The sequence below is a fragment of the Notothenia rossii genome, assembly GCF_949606895.1.
Source record: "Notothenia rossii genome assembly, chromosome: 6".
NCBI classification, from domain to species: domain Eukaryota; kingdom Metazoa; phylum Chordata; class Actinopteri; order Perciformes; family Nototheniidae; genus Notothenia; species Notothenia rossii.
In genome coordinates this window covers 18670320-18689416 of record NC_136909.1, presented here as the reverse complement: position 1 = coordinate 18689416, position 19097 = coordinate 18670320, and the positions used below count along the sequence as shown (strand labels likewise).

At 41.8% G+C, this 19097-nt stretch overlaps 1 protein-coding gene across 2 annotated transcripts; it reads right to left on the bottom strand.

Annotated features, from left to right (window-relative positions):
* Positions 1-14: 14 nt before the first annotated feature.
* On the bottom strand, positions 15-19087 carry LOC307045050 (rabphilin-3A-like). 2 transcript variants are annotated; one of them, XM_079690526.1, is made up of 18 exons: positions 18749-19087; positions 8749-8838; positions 8624-8635; positions 8342-8467; positions 8095-8224; positions 7850-7933; positions 7591-7759; positions 6275-6460; positions 5525-5707; positions 3936-4015; positions 3729-3803; positions 3188-3297; positions 2931-3057; positions 2783-2839; positions 2519-2673; positions 2359-2440; positions 2114-2210; positions 15-2013 (listed from the first exon to the last, which is right to left on the bottom strand). In XM_079690526.1, the coding sequence occupies exons 2-18, from the start codon at positions 8820-8822 to the stop codon at positions 1883-1885; spliced, it is 1878 nt and encodes a 625-aa protein (XP_079546652.1). In that variant the 5' UTR covers positions 8823-8838; positions 18749-19087; the 3' UTR covers positions 15-1882. The 2 variants fall into 2 exon arrangements, with proteins under 2 accessions (XP_079546652.1, XP_079546653.1); XM_079690527.1 differs by lacking the exon at positions 8624-8635.
* Between the last annotated feature and the right edge of the window lie 10 nt (positions 19088-19097).

The window sequence follows — 19097 nt, the reverse complement described above, 5'->3', positions numbered from 1 at the left end:
TACACACTCGAGGCTTGTCAGTTTTCATTAGATTTTATTGATCAGTGTAAACGCTCTGCAAAATCTTGACATGCAAAGTTATTTGCAAACATACATATTTTCCAGTGCATGCACTATCTATATACAAATATAGAGATAAAGCAAGAAACATTCCACTGAACTGGCATATTTAAGAAGAAGACAGCTATGGTTTTTATTTTTTGTGTTGATCATCATTTGATAAGTTAATGTTGCTGAAGTAGCACAACATAAGACAATGTATGATGCTACTGGTGGGTAGGGTGCAGAGAAAAAGAGACTGAAGATATTTAAATGTGTATTTACAGAAAGTGTCATTCGAAGAATTAGATTAATCTCAATATCTGCTACTGATAGAGTTGGATCAAGTCTTTTCTGATGTGCTCAGTTGATAATCAGCCTATCCTGTGGATGCTATCAGACCAGTTTTTTCAGGTTACAATATAGTCACCATAGTCATGCAGAATATGGCCTCTTGTATAAAGTATTGACAGGAATGTTATGGGGACGAAGTGTAAACATTTATGGAATTACAATAGCATTAATTTTTTTTAAAGTATATATATCTTGAACCACAAGACATTTCATGCATAGGATTTTTTGTTTTTGTCTTTACTTTGACATTGGAATAACTTGCAAATAGCTGTATAAATTGAGGTCATTCAACTTTGTAAGGTGTGCTTTCCTTGGTTTGCTGTGATTAGTGAACAAACACTAAAGCCGTTATGAAAGGGGTGTGGCAGAGAGGAAAGGGGTTCTGCTTTGTGCGGTGGGTTGAGAGCGGACTGCCTCAGGCACGTCCGAGTGACGAGCACAGTGCATGCAGGTAAAGCTGCACATACTTATGACATAGCCTGTTTCACCAATCTTGTTAGGGAGACCCGACCGTGTGCATTCAGTGGAAAGACTACAGTAGAAAACCTCTGACGTGTCAGAGCAAACCTCTGACGTGTCAGAGCAAACCACGAGCTTCAGAAGAGTAGAGGTAGCAGGAGGAAAATCCATCGTCCTGCTAATTCTCAATAAGCAAAAAAAAAGTTTTCTTATCACAGTTAAAGCTTTCCACAAATCTTAATGCACAGCTTGAATAACCATACTCCTAATGTTTAACTGTTTAAGTCACAAATTAACAGCAACTGATGAAAGATTCATCCAGCTCATGGTTCACTGACTTATGAATCATCTGTGTATCAGAGATCTATTCTAACCTGAGCAATGTATCGGTACTGTATGTAAACATTTTCTTCATGGAAATATACATATGTTCAGGACAGTGGGCACAGTGTAAATATTTGAAGGTGCAGCTGCATGTTTTCTTGTGTCTGTGGCTTGGCATGCTTATACAGTTCAAAGTGTTGCACTACAGCATGATGTCATTACACGAGAAATCATAGAAATTATACCCTGACAATTGAATGATTTTATGAGCTCAATCAAGTCTTTCAACGATGGTCTTTGACCTCAGATGCCGTAACATATTGCTTTTCTATTTCTGCGCTAGTGCAATTCCTTTTTTCTTATCTATGTCTTATCAAGTTCAACGCACTATACAACATCAATGTTAGGAATGGTAGTCCTTGTCTAGTTGTTCATTGACACATGTCTTATTGAAATATCTAATCAAATTAAGCCATTATTTGTCCCAGATGCAGATTAAGTATCAGCAGAGGCAAATTGTTTATAAGAAGAGGAAAGGAAAGAAGAGTATACTACATAGGGAAGGGAGGTGAGTAAGCCTGTGTTGTTGATGGACAGGTAGTGAGAGAATAGATAACACAATCAAATAGGTGGAAAGTGCATTAGGAAATGAATGCAAACAAACTAGAGAGGTTTAGCTCATGCTGTATGTTTTAGGGGCAAGTAGTTAATCACTAGTGACGTGATTCCCGTTATACAAGGTGTGCCAGCGCTCAATCCTCTTGTCCTTGTTCTTCAGACACTCATACCAGTGCTTGAGCCGCTCTCCTTTGGCAGTGATGCCAAGCTGACACCCACCTGTCAGGAAGGAAGGGAGGCGTGAAAAGCCAGGTGGTGCTGAGCAGGTGAGAAATCTGCATTAATTTCAACAAAGCCATCACACATCTCAAATATTTACCAATGTAGTCGTTGGACTTCCCGATGTCATAATCCCACACAGAGATATCTAAACTCTTCTTGGCCAATTCACTGTGTTTGATTTCATAGCCGAATTCCTGACATTTGAGACATTAATTGACCATTTTTAAAGCCGACTACAAACACAAGTCATCCTCAAGCTGCAAACACAATGATTTGATAATAATTTGAGGCTATGCACATTTTTGTAAATTGCAGCCCTTCACCTTGAACTCTCTTACAAACCTCATTAAACTCTGGGTTGAGAGTCCTCTTCTTGATTTGTGTTTTGCACTTGGCCTTCTTCCCCATGTCAGGTTTCAGACATCTGTCAAATAAATAACATTTCATTTAAACCATTTCCAGAGTCCCCCCAATTGTAGTCCAAATGTCAGCTCATACCTACATTTTGACATAAGGGTCAGAGTAGCCATTAGCATCCATGGCGGCCAGGTGAACGCAGCGCACAACGCCCACGAGGAGACGGCCCTGCTGTGTGCTGTACATGAGGGAGATCAGGACCCTGCCACGCTCCTCCATCTCCCCCCCTTCTTTCCCTGGCTTTGAGCAGAGGGGAGAGAAAGTTTATTATGATATATGATCATATTTGCAAGAGCCTCTAAAGGAATCTGCCATGTTTAGACATGCATGCAAATCAAAAATGCATTGCCTCATCTTCGTATAGAGCGATGCCTCTGGCTCCCCCAGCTGTTGCAGTTCTCTTTGTCTGTGAGGAGGGGGTGAGATTACAGCAGGTCAACAAGAGTTTCAGACGTGGAGAACAAAGTGTTGTTTGAATGCAATTGAGTTTCACTCACAGGGACAACTCTCTCGAGGCACACGTTGAAGTTTTTCTTCTGGTTCAACTTCAGCTTCTTCAGCGCCACTCGGGTTTCCCCAATAAACTCATTATGCCCAAACTTGTCTTCATCACAGACTGACAGCCTGTGGAAATCAAGAGAGTGTCTTAAATGATAGACCTCTGACAGCTTGAAAAATAGTCATCTGAGGGCACAGTAAGTTTGAAACATAAAAAGGATGATTTAAATTCGACCGTCTGAGGAGTGGTATCCACCTGAGGGTCTTGCGCTGCATGTCGTCATCAGTCAGACCGTGGTAGGTGAGCGTCTCATTCCACGCAGGGTTGCGGGTGTTTCTCAAGGTCTTTGTACGCAGCTTGTTAGACTGTTAGATAAAGGTTAGATAAGGACAGGAAATGGAAATATTTCTTGGCATGCTGCTGGGCAAAAGCCTCAGCACATCTGTGGTGTGAACTGTTTTATCACTGGAAGAATCTACACGGTGCTGCTTCCCGTCAACATCTGTTTTTGCTACTCTAATCTTCCTCATTCTCCACCACAGTACAGTTTTATTGCACAATGCTACCAATGTACTTCCACTACTACTTTGACTTGACTTGCAATGCCTCAATACGCATTTATTTTTTATCATCTTGTGTTTTTTTAGACCACAAGGTGTCAGGCTTGAGCTAGCAAAAAGGCCCCTAATCAAACCACTGGGGTCTGAAATCACCACCCACCCTCCTTTTTTTGCTTAGCAGGATATTTTTCTTCTTTTAAAAAGGAAGTAAAATGTAGGAAAGATGTGTCTTTTACCTTACTAGCCCCAGGCAGCAGATGTAGTTTCACATAAGGATCAGCGAGTCCATTTGAGTCCATGGGCTTCAGTCCCTGAGGAGAAATAGAGCACCATGTTCATCACATCATAGAGAACAGCAGAGAGCAATTAAGGTAAAGTGCCATTCAGGAGCCTCTTGATTGTAATTGTCTCTTTGTGCGAGACAATCAGAAGCGTGGTGGTACCTTTGCTTTGAGGATGCTACAGTGGAGGCTGTTGCTTTCCTGTTCATAGTGCAGGCTGAACTCTAGAGAGCCCAAGGTGGCTGAAAAAGACACAAAACAGTCATTACATTAGATTAAGAGTACAAATACAGGGACAAATCCTTTAGAAATTAAACCACTTTAACTTGAAAATAGAAATGAGAACAAGTAAAAGCCCAGAATGGACAGAAAGGATGGACAATAACTCTAGAGCCCTGCTCATGAAACATTCACAGCTAGTCTAGAATAGCCCTCAGTCAAATCTAATTAGAAAGCAGGGCACATAATATAAAATAAATTAAGTATACAAGCATTCAATTCTCAAGACATCCAGAATATTAGGTTCAGGAAAAGAAGACTAATAAGCTGCCCACACAGATTTTCTTTGGAGGAGTTTCATCTCGTTTGGGGACAAAATGATCAAAAGTCATTTAGTAATTTTTCCTATACAACTTAACTTTTCTGGGCAGAGATTCACCAACAACTTGATGCTCAAAGGAAACAAAGATACAAAATGAAGCAGTATATCTTCCATCTTTATCTAATGATCGGTAGTACTGATTGATTGGATTGACTTTACATCAAAACACAAACTTGTAGACATCCAATCTCATATGATTATCAAACTGTTTTATTAATATTCAACAATCATTTAACCATACACAATCTAATTCACATTAAACATTCAATAATGATTTTTTAAAGCTGAAACAACCAGGACAACATGGGTACCTGTTGGGTTCTTGGGGTCATTGTTGTTATTATGGGCATTAGTAGAGTTACTGCTGTTGATTTATGTTTTTTTTATGTTCCCTTTTTTTGCCTTGGATATTCATTATGTATTTGCCAGATGACCGACTCAAACCAATCAGTCCTCCACTGTCACATCTATATAGGGACAGGCACATGAAACCATGGCTATTTCTGCCATTTTGCTCCCAATGGACTGGATTGGATCGAACACAAGGGGAATCTATATCCTCTTAGCCCTGTTGTATCTTAAATTATTTGCACAGCTCCATTTTCCTGGACCTCAATCAAATAAATTAACACCGATCCCCCAGAGTGAAAATGAAGGCCGTGAGACGCTGCAGGCACATATCATGAATCACTGAAATGGGAAGGGGGATATATGAAAGAACCCCGCAATTACATAGCTTATGTTCCACTATTGACTTAGTGATTTCGTTTTCCCTTGATATGGATTATCATGCTTCCATAACATATGGTGCTCATCATTTGTCATTTTCTACAGCTCAATGGACGCTGCCAGAATAATACTTCCTATTTGCTACGACTATAGGGAAATTGGAATTATTACCATCTGTCTAAAAGCCAGACATCAAGCATCAGCACGGTGTGACTAAGGATACCGAAGCATAACAGCCAAATTGTCATCAACAGCCAATACTTTATGCTGAATGACTATATGTTTAAAAAAAAAGAACATCCCATCTGGTGCCATTCACCTTAAATTAATGAAGAGGAACCAATCATGCCATGCTGTACATAAGGTGAGATTAAACTATACACATCGGCCACTTTATTCCAAGAGCAGATGGCGTACTTACTTGCTTCATCAGAGTCATAGTCATTGGCGTCCTCCTCCTCATCCGCTGGGGGGGGTTGCTGTCGGGCGGGGGGGGCGCTGTAGGCTGCGGGCTGCCTCCTCTCCTCTCTCGCTGGAGGAGGTGCTCTCTGTTCAGGAGGAGCTGCAGCAGAGGAGTAAGCCCCTGCATCTCCTGCCACTGGACCTGCCAGTGGCAGGAGAACCAAATTAGATCTTCTGAGACTGCACAAATGAGCACTACTAGAGATGCAACATTTGGTCAGTTGTGTAAGAAGAACTCTGATGTTTTACTTCAGCAACGTAGTAATATTACTAAAATAGTATGTAAAAGTCCTGTGTTCAAAATCGAACTAAAAGTACAATTATTCGCATCAAAAGTACTGATTATGCAGAATGACCCATTTCAGCATAATAATAAAATGGATAATAATTATTTCTTACATTACACATTATATTAATGTTTCAATCACTTTAAATGTGCAGTTGCTGAAGGTGAAGCTAATTGTATATCACCATATGCCAAGGTAGCTTAATTTCTAATATAATACCATCATTTAATGGTAAATGTATATTTAGTGGTAATAATCTTGACCTGCAAAGTAACTAAAACTGTTAAATAAATCAAAGGGAATTATAACATTTTGCTTTCAGAATGTAGTGGAGTATAAGTATAAGTTCCTCAAAATTGCATGCAACAGTTAATGTACCACTATTTTATATTTATGTTTGAGCAAAGCATTGTGTCTCTCACACTGCGGGGCCATGGTGGCCGATGCAGCAGGCTGAGGTCTGGAGCTGTGGACGGGCAACGCCTTCCTCATCACCACCGGGCTGCCCTGTCCCGCCTCTTCAGGCCCCGCCCCGCCCGTGGCCATGCGTACAACTGATGGTTTAGGGGCCACAGGTGGGTAGCCAGCACGGCCCTGTTGCTCTGGCCCTAAAAACAAGCAAGGAAAGCACTATACAGTAAATGCATAGAACATTATACATAGGGGAGATATGCATAATCACACCCCTTCAGGCTCCTACTGCAGTGCAATCAGTAATACTCTCAAGTCTCACTGGATACTTTTGATGTAGCAGCTTTTCCCTTGCAAAGGCATTGACCTACATACATTACAACAAGCTGCAGGAGCTGACTACTGTACGTGCAGCAGCTTTGTACTGTAGTCTGCTCAAACTACCCCTCTCTTTAATGGCAGAATCACAATGTTCAGGTAATCACAGTGAAAGTGTGAAATTATACAGTGTAACCCTTCATGCCAGCACCACCTTGAGGCCCATCCCATGTCACAGCATGCACCTTCCGACGGCTTAATTGAGCTCTTCAACCCCCTCCTCGGCAACAGTGGGCGGTATTGCCAAATTTGGGAAGCAGATAAAAGGTTTGAAAAGAGCAATGAGTTGGGGTTTGGTTGCGAGAAATCTTCAGATGGTGATCTAATGAGACTGAAGAGGTGGCGCTTTGAAACATTTTAGTGTCAGTATTTCTTTTGCATACCTTCCTGATGTTGGTTTTGACTCTCCTATATCTTTAAAAACAATTGTGATAACCAAGAAGATGATAGTAAAATATCATTTTGTTTCTGCTGAGATTATATGGCAGACAGCTGATGCGTCGGAGCTGCCAATTTTTCAGCAACGTGTTTAAATAACAACAAAAAGCAAGCCTAATATTAGCAAGCTAGGCTAACAAGCTCGCACTTTTCGGGTAGCTTGCTAGCTTTATTAAATAGATTTTATAAAACACACCTTAAACGGATAATAGCCAATGCTCGAGTTATGCTGACACCTGGACTACGTCCTCTGTAGTTTATTGTTTTCCATGGTTGTTTGAATATTGATTAGTATTCTGTGGCTGTTCAGCACTTTGGTGAACTTAATTTTTTTGTGTTACAAATAAAGTTTCACTTGACAGGCACCATAGATAGTTTGGCACATCCTTTTTTTAAATGCAAAAACATAAGGTAAACCATCTATTCGTGCCAACAATCTAAAAGGTAAATCCAATATGATGATAATTGTCAAAAAAGACTGCAGACTAAAATCTGAATGGTGCAGATGTACCTGGTGCTTGTGGTTGGGTAACTTCTTGCCTGGGCTTAAGGGCTGTCGGCCCTTTGGGCTCTGCCACCTCCTGTGCTGCTGTGTCTCCAGGTTTAGACAATGGCATGGGCGATGGCAAGAAGTGCTTTGGAAATCCTTTGAAGAACCAGGCACCAGACCTCTTCCACACCTGAGAAAACAGAACAAATAAACAGTGTGCTATAGGCTTACCAAGAGACAATTGAATCACAGTATTTGTTCAGTGGCGTAGAGCACTCACCTCTCGCTGTTCTCGGCAGATCTTGCACAGCCACACAGCACGTGGCCGACTTCCACACTGCGTACCACATTTGGTGCACATGTTCTTTACGACAAAAGAAAAGACAGATTTCCAGCTGCTCGGCATTTACAGTTATTATTCTCCAAGTACACAGTACATTGACCATGACCTATTGTGTGTGTTTATGCAGTTCAGCAGGGGATATTTTATTCTTTCTTGTAATAATTGGCTCATTCAATACCTACCTTTTTGCAGTCCTCACACACCACTGAGCTGACCCCAGGTGAACCTAGCTGCTCCCCACACAGCAAACAGCGGGACTGTCCATCCCCACACACAGTTTTCTTCATGTCATCCAGGCGGTTTATCAAGCGCCTGCAGCAGCACAGGGTACATTTGTTCTTAAAATGTCACCGTTAATCACCTCCGGTCCAAATGTATGCATGTCTTTGGTCTCAACAGGTGATTGCTGCATGTTTTACGAGCCCTCACCCAATTCTCTCCTGCTCCATGGCCTCCATTTTCTCAGCACGGGCGATCACATTGTTAATAATCTCCTTCTCTTCATCAGTCAGGTCTGGACCGGGACCAGGACCTTGCTGTGTGGTCCAGTTGCCCCTGTGAGCCAAACATATTTCAAGTTGAGATTACTTCTATGATTTTACTAAACAATATCCTATCATACAAGCATCATAATGTCATAAACCACTTTCAGAAAAAGGTATAAAGCAGATATATACATGAGGCAGATAAGAGAAGAGTTTGTCTACTTACTGCTCTTTCTCACTGTGTCACAGATTGAGCATCAGAGGAAAACGTGAAAAAAAGAAGAGTAAAGTGAAGTGTTGGTAGCCACATAGAGAAAGTAAATAATACCAAAATGTTCTGACGATGCTTACCTAGCGTGCATGGTTCTCTGCCTGCCGTTGGACTGCCAGCGATCGGAGCTGCTGCTCACCACCGTATCTGTCATGCCGCACTATCGCAGACTGCAGGTGGATGGAAAGAAAGACACATTAATTCAGCAAGAAATTAATCAAACCATCTTTAACTAATTACATTGAAAGCTGCCAACCCTGCATTAAGACCTCTTTATGTGAGAGGGCAATTAATGAGTTTTTAAAGTTTGACTTGCGTCCAAGCTATGCGTGTTGAGTCCACACTTTTTTTTTAGCTACCCTCTGTCCTTATCTCTTGCTTATGCAGCACTGACCCAACTACCACCATGGGCAAGGATTCAGCGTACAAATGTGTGAGTCACAACGCTGCTGACCTTAAATTGGCAAGTCACCAGATACACTTCCTTTAATTGCCACACAGTGATATTGGGATTAATGAAAAGGTAGATAATGATGACCTCACACTGGAGACCATCATAAGCCAAACAAATAAATAATAGTGAAAGTGCTCTCAGTAGAGTACGGTTCTCCAACAGCCGTCTCCCCTCTCCCTTCCCAAATACAGAAGGGTTGAATCCCACTCCTCCTGTATGGTCAAGATGTCATTGAAAAAATTACAAAAAATGGGATTTATTCATCTTTTAGCCTGCCTTATATATTATCCTATTATATAGGCTAGTGGGTATGGATTAATCTGATGATGCTTTGGTCTAAGAGGAGACTCAACTTGTTTCTTAATATCAATTCTTCAGTGATGACAAAGGCCAAAATATGGCCCGCGTCAGACACGTCTTTATTTATCTTTAAGACTAGATTGTCCGAAATGCCAATTGCTACTAAAGCAGGTTGTGGGTGGGTGTGGGTACACGCACACACACACACACACACACACACACACACACACACACACACACACACACACACACACACACACACACACACACACACACACACACACACACACACACACACACACACACACACACACACACACACACACACACACACACACACACACACACACACACACACACACACACACACACACACACACACACACACACACACACACACACACACACACACACACACACACACACACACACACACACACACACACACACACACACACACAATGCATGACCTACTGCAGATAATAGATAAATAAATGATAGTTTCCAGAAAGGTAAAGAGAACTTTTCCCCCCCCTTTATCTACATTATTCTGAGGACTTTACTTATTAAGCATGAAACAACAACAAAATATTGGCTACCGGTGGCAATAACAGCACATTTTCTGGTGCCAGATTCTCCGCCTAATCAGTACAATTTCCTCCTGCCAAGCCTGTTTTATCATTTTTTTTTCCCACCGACATATTCAAGCAGTAAATAGACCCAGGAAATATTGCAAAGACCTGACGAAAACACAATGGATCTGTTCCTATAAGCCTAAGCTAAACTGACAGCTGTTCTAACAGAGGTAGAGGTGTTTAGTATTGCAAACAGAACAGAGTTTATGACAAAGACAGCCCTCCTGTACATTATCGTCCGGGGGAAATGATGCTGAAATGTTCATTTCTTCCAGTTTGTGACTCCACACATATCAAAGAAACAGATGGTCCCATACAGCAGGAGTGGCTCAATTATGCCACGGTACAGGACGAGGAGGAAGAAGAGGAGGTAGAGGAGGAGGTGAGTTTGTACTGATAAGAATGACTAAGAGTAATTGTCTCCAGTGTTTCTGATTGGCTAAGGCTGAGAATTTGTATCCAAAGTGTTTTTCTTTTTCTCTGTGAATGCTGGTGGGAGTCGGGGGGATCAGATGCTAGGGGGAGGGCTGGTGAGCAGTTTGCAAGATCTATAGGCAGAGGACGAAAAGGTATTTTGATCCTTTAATGTAAAAGAAAGAATACTATGGTCTTAAATTACTCTAAGTAACACTCCTGGATTCAAAATGTCACCTCAGCACAAGTATTATCAGCAATATGTATACTTAAAATACAAAATTTATATTGTTATAAAAGTTTATATTATTCGTTTTTATAACTAACAAATACATTTAAGAGCATTTTAATGTTGTAGTTTGTCAGTTTGGGTACAATCTAAGATACTTTGTTGATTTATAGTGCAGTACTGCATCATATCATATACTGTAAGCATGTAATATCTTTAATACGTACAAAGTAGCTATAGTTAATAAGAGTGCTAAATGTACTTGGTTACAGCTCACCACTCTCTGTAGGTTGGTTGTTGTCACTCCATGTGAAGAAATCAGGACTGGATTGTTTGTAGGATGGCTGTGTTTTAGCGAGTACTCGAAGTACATGCTGACAGACATTAGGCTCTGAAGTGATTTGTGTACATTGAGCAGCCTAGCGCTAATGATGACGTTGGGTAACAGTGCGCTGTCAACTGTTAGAATTGCTACAAAGCTCTTATCCATATGATACACCAGCAATGTAATTTAATCTCCGAGTGACATAGTAAAGCTGATACAAGATGTCAACAGAAATCAGTGAAGCGATTGCCTTTTGGCAAGTCTGCTGAGTGGGTGTGTGCGTGTGCATGTGCGTGTGCGTGTGCATGTGTGTGCGTGTGCGTGTGCGTGTGCGTGTGCGCCCCTGTTGCAACTGACTTACAGCTGCTTCAATACTGAGACAATACTGTACATGGAGTGATGCTGCATAGGCCGGGGGAAACAGCAGCGTATGTCCTGAGGGAAGTGCCAGCAGTCAGAGAAGACAAGAGGTTTCTGAAAATGAGCAACAAGAGGATCTAATAGCCTCTCTGGAGCCTCACATGTCCAGAATTGTGATGGTGCAGTATGAGGACAGAATCAGTAAGGGATTCATAATGATAAGGCTAAAAGGAAAATCAATAGATTTCACTTCTCCTCAGCTTTTTACAGCAGTAAAATCTGGCACTGTAGAAGCTTGGAGAAAGGGAAAGAGGCAGCGAAAGGGAGGGGTGTGCCACCGTCTCCCTCATTCAGATGCTAGTATTATGCTGCGTAACGTCAGGCTCCGTACACCTTTTCAGGTCTAATCTGGTGCGGCACTGTCAGCAGGGTTCACAGAATAACAACAAATTCACTGTGCTACGAATAGAAACTCTGGGTGTGGACTTTTCCCCGGTGCATCCAGCCAACAGTGGCAACTGAGTCTTCAGGGAGCAATTGTCGTTTTCCACTTCTATGTAGCAGTCTGACGTCTCAGACATCACTCTGACTGTACAGCATTTATCATATACACCGAGGCTCTCTGGCGCGGACCTCCTTCACTTGCCAAAATGAATTATCCCACTTTTGTCTAACATGATTGTCCTGGAGAGGTGGATTGAGAGAGACAGATGGGAGGGGGCAGTCAGGCTCGGGCTGGATGATCACTGACTCAGACAACTCTGAGCTTTTACAGCACTGGGGATGGATGTTACTGCATTACAGAAGTGCACTCTTTTTCCGAGGTGACAGTCCAATTAGCATGAAGGAGATAGTCCAAATGATCTTATACACACTTCTCTCATAAGGAGCTGTCAGTACAGGCTTCAGACAAGGTACTTGGTTTTACCTACTGTGCTGTCAGAGAGGGTTAACATCTCAGACGTATAATAAAAAGGAATCCAAGGCCAATTATAGTGGACCGTTTTGACCAGAATGTCATATTGAGCCTTGTAATTTTGCAGATGTGACATCACTGTGACCCTCAGAGGTTGTAAATGCAACTAATCTGTGTCATCTGCAACTGACAATCATCGTGTACGTGTTTTCCTCCCATAGAGTATAAGATGACTCAGTCAGGTGGTGGATGCTTCTCATGGGAGATATTTTCTTGTGGTTTTTTTTTTTTCTTCCCTCTGAAATGTCATGAAGCATGCATGACGTCGTGTTCTCTAAAGTGGTGCCATGAACTGTGAAAGCAACCACACAATAGTGTCGGCCAAAACACCGGGCATGCACAGTATGATCGAGTTGACAACAGGAAAGACTGGAGTGAGAGCATCGAGATAGTCATGCCTGCTCATCATAAGTCAACCACCCAGCAGGATCTCTCTTGAGTAGATCCTGTGTATGGGGGTGGAGAGGACCAATTTAGAAACGTGTGTCTCCTCCTCGGGGCCTGAGAGGATTGTCAATACAAATCTGCACATCTTCAGGGATGAACAGTATGCATACACAACTCCCAAAGCACAACCTATATATTTTACATCCATGTTTGTGCCAACACAGATTAATGTTGCCTTCCAACAGCAGGTGTATGACTCATTCATGCAGAACATATGACAAGACGAGGACATATCACGCGATAAGATCACTCATTTATTTTGAGGATTACAGTACTTGCTTGTGGAAACAAGAGATGAAAAAAGCAGAGAGAGTGACAATGAGGCGGCGGGACATTGATGGATTGATCCAACATGGATCATTATGGATACAGCACTCAGAGCTTCAGGGGGGGTGAGGGTAGAGGGAGCAGTCATCTCCTTTGTACTGAGATCAGCAAAACACAATGCATAAAAGCAAGGTTTTAATAGAATATGTGGCTTTTAAATGAATCATTCTAAAAATGTATTCAACCTTTCAAGACACAACAGCCATTAATAAAATGAGTATGACTTTGTTTACTCCAACTGTACTTAATAATAACATATTCTTTTACACCCTGCTTGGTGTCCTATTTGTCAATGTATTGAATATAATAACACTGAAACACATTCTAGTACTCCTCCACTTGCATTCCAGGGCAACAATTCCCTCGCCATCCTCAAAGAAGGACATTTCTTTAAATGGGTTAATGAGAATCAGAGATCAATGCGTAGATCCACAATTGGTTTCACTTTAATTTATCTTTAATCAGACCTCCATTCGAATTTCCAAGCCTCAGGGGCTAAAACGTACTTATGAATAATAGATGTCGCCTTAAAGCTCTGCTGTAGCCACGAACAAATCATCCACCAATAAACCTTTATGTTAACCAATGCACGATTAGATCAGCAGATTCCAACCTGCTGATGCTAAGTAGGTATCAGTATTTATATTCATGTCAGCACATCATATCCACCCTACCGATGATTCAATATTCCTGGTGAAACGATATACATTTTTTTCAGGTCGCCGTGACCATAAATGTTTTATAAGCTGCAACACACTGTGCTTTTTTCCTATTAAAAGACCGTATAACCCTGCAACCCATACAAAAATGTTCACATTGCCCTGAGAAACAAGCTCAGCTGTAACGTTATTTGAAATGAGCCATTACTGAGCTTGTACTGCCTTGTGTGATTGTGTATTTATAATTTATCAGGTTGTGAAGTTACACAAAGCAACACTAAAGGGCTCCATCTTCAAAGAAAAAGGGATTATTGTAAAGCATGGATATTTTGTATAAGTTTAATGTCATACTATGTGTTTTTCTCTTTTTACATCACTGCCAAGGATTAATACAAATGTGAAATACAGCACATATGTTTTCATCTTTAAACTGCAGAATGAAAAGAACACGTAGCTGAGGTAAAGAAGAGAAGGAAAATAACATATTTCATTTTTCTTCCAAACAATCTGGCCTTGGCGATAAAATTGTTTCATGTACTATGAAGCAGAAAACAGCCTGAGATCCTCAGACAGGAGAACATTGGCCGGTCTACAGATTCGACTCAAGTCCTGTGGTGATCTGGGACATCATGCCTGAGAAGGAAAGACTGAAAAAAGTATTATTTTTTTCTCCTTTAAATCCGTTTTTCAATCGCATCTATAAATAATGACATATGAGAGCCATTGATAGGTCAAAATGTACCAATATATTCAGCAGAATAAGGGCAATATTAAATCAATGTTAACCCTATATTCAATGATGCTATTATCTCAGCCTTGAAAGCAACATCTGATTAATAAGCACAAGGCTTGTATGATGGAAAATTCACAAGAAATGTCACCAAGTGTAAAAAAAAAAAACATACATGGAAAAATGACTGTATAAATAAAGCCTATTAATGAGTTCTGCTACTTTATGAGTCATCTACAGACCTTCACTGTAATACAAAAGTAAAAGTTGACAATACTTTGACTCACACGTAGGCTACATGTCCTCCAAAAAAGTATTAGCAGCCGCTCCCTAATATTTGGTGGTGACACATTTGGGCTGATGGTAGGTGGCTCGAATGTCAAAAAGAAATTCAAGGTCTGCGAAGACAATTTCATACATAGTAAAAAATCCAATCCAATAACGGGTACCAGCACACATCTGTCTGGGCCATAAACACTGGTAATATAGTGGGGATGATTGGAAAACACCCAACCGAAAGGGTTATAAGTGGTGATCGACTTTCTACTGAACGGATTGTCAAATTGTTTTACAGATCATTTGGTCTTATAAACTAACTCCTCTCAGTATTCAGCTGCTGTCGTCTAATTCTCACAGGGTAGGAAGGATTCAAAAGAAGAAAAAAAAACAGGGAGTAGCCACCCACTCCCACAGCCTGGCACAACTTCATCCGACCCATAAAAAGGGGCTGTGAGCTGACAACACTGAGGTCTGGACCTGGACAGGATTGTAAAGCACTGCACCAAGGAAACCCTCCGCTGCAGGAGGAAAACATCACTCAGCATTTCTTAATTATTTACAACTCCCACCCACCATTGCTTTTCACTCTGTGTTCGTCCCCTCTGTAGGGCATTAGTGCACGCTCTCTGTGCACGGACCTATACGAGACATCATGTACAGAACAGTGGGTTCATGGAAAAAACTGAGATTCAGACAAAATGTAACTCTATTTTTGGAAACATTAAGGTTGTTTGTTGGTGTTTTAGGTCTGTGGCATCGACAAATTACCCATGTTTTCAGTGAGACAGGGGAGTAGACAGCGACCATCTGTGGAACAACCTGTGAGGGCTCTTCACCTCCTTAAATGTGAGAGTGTTGCAGAATTTCAAAACACACACACTCTTGGCAGGCATGGCTCCCGGTCCCGCATCGCTGGAGAACAAACAGGAAAGACCATCCAGTAACCAACAAGCTACCATGCTGTTATCCTGCTATCACTGTTGGCCCTATCCAACAGACCTCTACAGGGTGGGGGCTGTGTTTTTCATTCTTAAATCAACACACTGAATAAGCGGTCCATGTCCTATATCCAGCAATCATCCTTAAATTTAGAGGAAAACTGTCTGCTGACCCACATTTTATCAGACATTTTCATGTAATTCGGTGGCTTCGTCTTTTATCTGGGCCTTATTACTAGGGAAGTAAACGGCTATCGGACATGGAGCACTCAATTAACTGCAGTAAGAGCCTGCAGTAGTACTCAAATTTGCTTAGCTGATGGTGATTCATCCCAGTATGCCCCAGAGGTTAGAAGTGAAGACTTTGAGAAACTGGTTGCTGATGCACCGGCCAGTCCTGCTCTTTTAATTTCCTCCCATCTTATCTCTGGGTAAACAACCGGTAAAGGCTTGTTGTATGCGTCTTTACCCCATTAATCAGAACTGACCTGCAGCTGGTGGTGTGTTGAGATATGCTTCTTAACATGTAAGTCCGATCTCCTATCAATCCCTCTGTGTGACGGACATGATTTTGTCTCTTTGTTGCTCTCCTTTGAAGCTCTGGCACGGATCAGCAGCTGGATATCTGACCCTCCCTTCTGTCCCACCAGCAAGCAGGTACAATGCCCCTGGGTGCTTTTAGCAGATCTCTGTTGGCAAACTAGACTATGTTACAACCTGGAAACACTGCCACACTAACAATAAGCGTTTTGAGACAAAACCCCCTGATTGGAAGCTTTGCTATTGACTTTGAATGCAAAGTGTTTTACTTTAGATGTCACTCTGTTGTCTAGGGTGAATCCATGACTGCAGCTATGTACAGAGATTATAAAAGGTAGTGAACAGAGATGTTGCTTACAGATAGGCATGTGTTTAAAAATTCAATCTTAGCCTGACTCTGTTTGGGATTTGTAAGCCCCCACTCTCTTGGGAGAACTTTGCTTATAGGACACATTAATTATACTCTCTTTTCCAATATGCCACAGTGTTTACGCAGATCTAATCAACTGTTTCAGAGAGGACGTTAAATCAATTCTCACCCACCAATCTCAGGAGAATTTGAAGATAGAGCCACTCCCTTCTGAAGCTCGGCCACAAACGGCAGAATAATCCCTCATACAGAACACATTTTTTAATGTGCTCAAAAGCAGCACACAGAAACCAAAATACATATTTTGAGTATAACATGTGATTTCGGTCTGAAGCACCATATGTGTATTGTGTGGAGCACAAAGGAACATAGTCATGCACCTTTACTAACTGTGGCCATGGTAACAGCAAGATCAGAAGAAGAGAATCAGAATGATTAAAAGTGTGTGTGTGTGTGTGTGTGTGTGTGTGTGTGTGTGTGTGTGTGTGTGTGTGTGTGTGTGTGTGTGTGTGTGTGTGTGTGTGTGTGTGTGTGTGTGTGTCTCCACCAATCTGTGTAGATTATAACTGTACACAATTGTGCAAAAATGGGTTGCAATACAAGTATCAGTGGATCATGTTTCCTTCAATAAACTGTCTCAATTGATGCATCTTCTTCATCATGGTTAAAAAGACAGCATGGAAGAAGACATGGGATTATGGCTACAGTCGCCTTGTATGCTTCAGCTTTAAATTATGCAGTTAGCGTGCTGAGCACTTACTTCATTCCTCCATCTTTTTTTCACCTTTCCCTTTAACACCCATGTCTCCCAGTGTTTCTCGTTTTCTCCTGTTTGATGTGCCTAAGAAACAGTTTCCCTCTTTTCTCTCTTGTCTAATTTAGTCTTTCTCTGGGAGGAAAACAGTGTGCTGGCAGGGAGTCAGAGAAATAGAGAGGTACCAGCAGAAGGGTGTCGTCCAATCACTACTGTGGTTGTTCATGTGAGAGGAGGCAGCTGCAGATATCTCTCAGACCGTTCATTCAGTCTTTTTCTCCCCTCCCCCATTTAATCCCCATGCTTCAGGTCTGTAGGAGGAGTCGGAGGTGGTGGAACTGAGAGTCGGATTCCTAGCTTCTCCTTTCCGTCCTCCATCCATATTAACACCAGAAACATGGAGCCCGTTTGGTCCAATAAGTCTGTTTACACACTCACTACTCTGACTAAGTGTAATAACACCACAGGTGCAGGATGAGTTAACAGCACTACTTGTAGGTGACTGACTGAATCACCTGTCTTGTGGCACAGCTGGAGTTCACATCTGCCCTGCCCACATCAGCTCTTTGACAGATGTGTTCCTCAAAGTCTGCAGGCACATCAAGCCCCAGTGTACACTCCTAAAAATCCTGCAGCAACGCCCAGGGACTGCAAGCACACAATCTCCCACATGACTTACCAGGTCTGTTTTCTCAGATTTACAACAAGGAAGCAGCCGTGTTGTAGGAGTGCAGCCAGCCAACTGTCCTGCTTTAATTAATCTTAAAGGGGATTTAGCAAAGCCTATCGAGCCTAACCAAGAGTTATATTCATGGCCATTCATGCATAAACTGAGTATAATCACAACACCAAAGCCTGCTGTAGTAAATCAATGCAACTATTTTTAAATACGAAGGCAATCTGCACACCTCTGCATGAATGACGGCACAATTCTGCTGCAGAGAAATGTTCTCAGTAAGACATGTTTTCCTAAAACAAAGGAATGAATCAAAGGGTAATTTACATAATTTGTACCTCTCACAGGTTAATTAGCAGCAGCTCCATGTATGCTGAGTTGCACTGGCACACACAAATGTTTCTTTTTCATTCAAATGACTCACTGAGTAACAGGCTCATAAACACAATGGTGTTATCAACATAATAAATACAGGCAATAAAATGTGTTCCCTCATCATCTCCAGCCCATCTCTTGGTCTTGTGAATGAAATGCTGCATCCATTCAACTTGTAAATGAGAAATTCTAACGCACTAAGTAAAATGCCAAATGCAATAACCTCACAGTGATTTTAGTTTGAGGATGCAATGTTTTAAAAAAAACCTTAGAAGGAGATGATAAAGCCTACCTGATAATCCAGCCCAGCTCTCTGCTCTCCTGTCTCCTCTCCCTCTCTCGGGGAGCTGTCAGGGAATGATGCGGACTAAATTTCTGTGCAGAGCCTGGTTACGACCACGGAGTCAGTCATTGCGCATGGTGCCTGTCACCAAAACCCGTGTTTTTATTTGTTGCCTGAAGGAGCAGTCTGTTGCTGGAGGCACAGCGGATCTCCACAATGCGTGGGAACTGGTTGTCTTTCCTGCGTTGTAGATGGAAAGCCCTTGGTACCCTGGGAAGGAAACCCCTGGATCTGAAGTGATAACAGTGAAGCTTAAGTGGGCAGTCATCACCTGACGTGATTGTCTCTTTAACAGCGC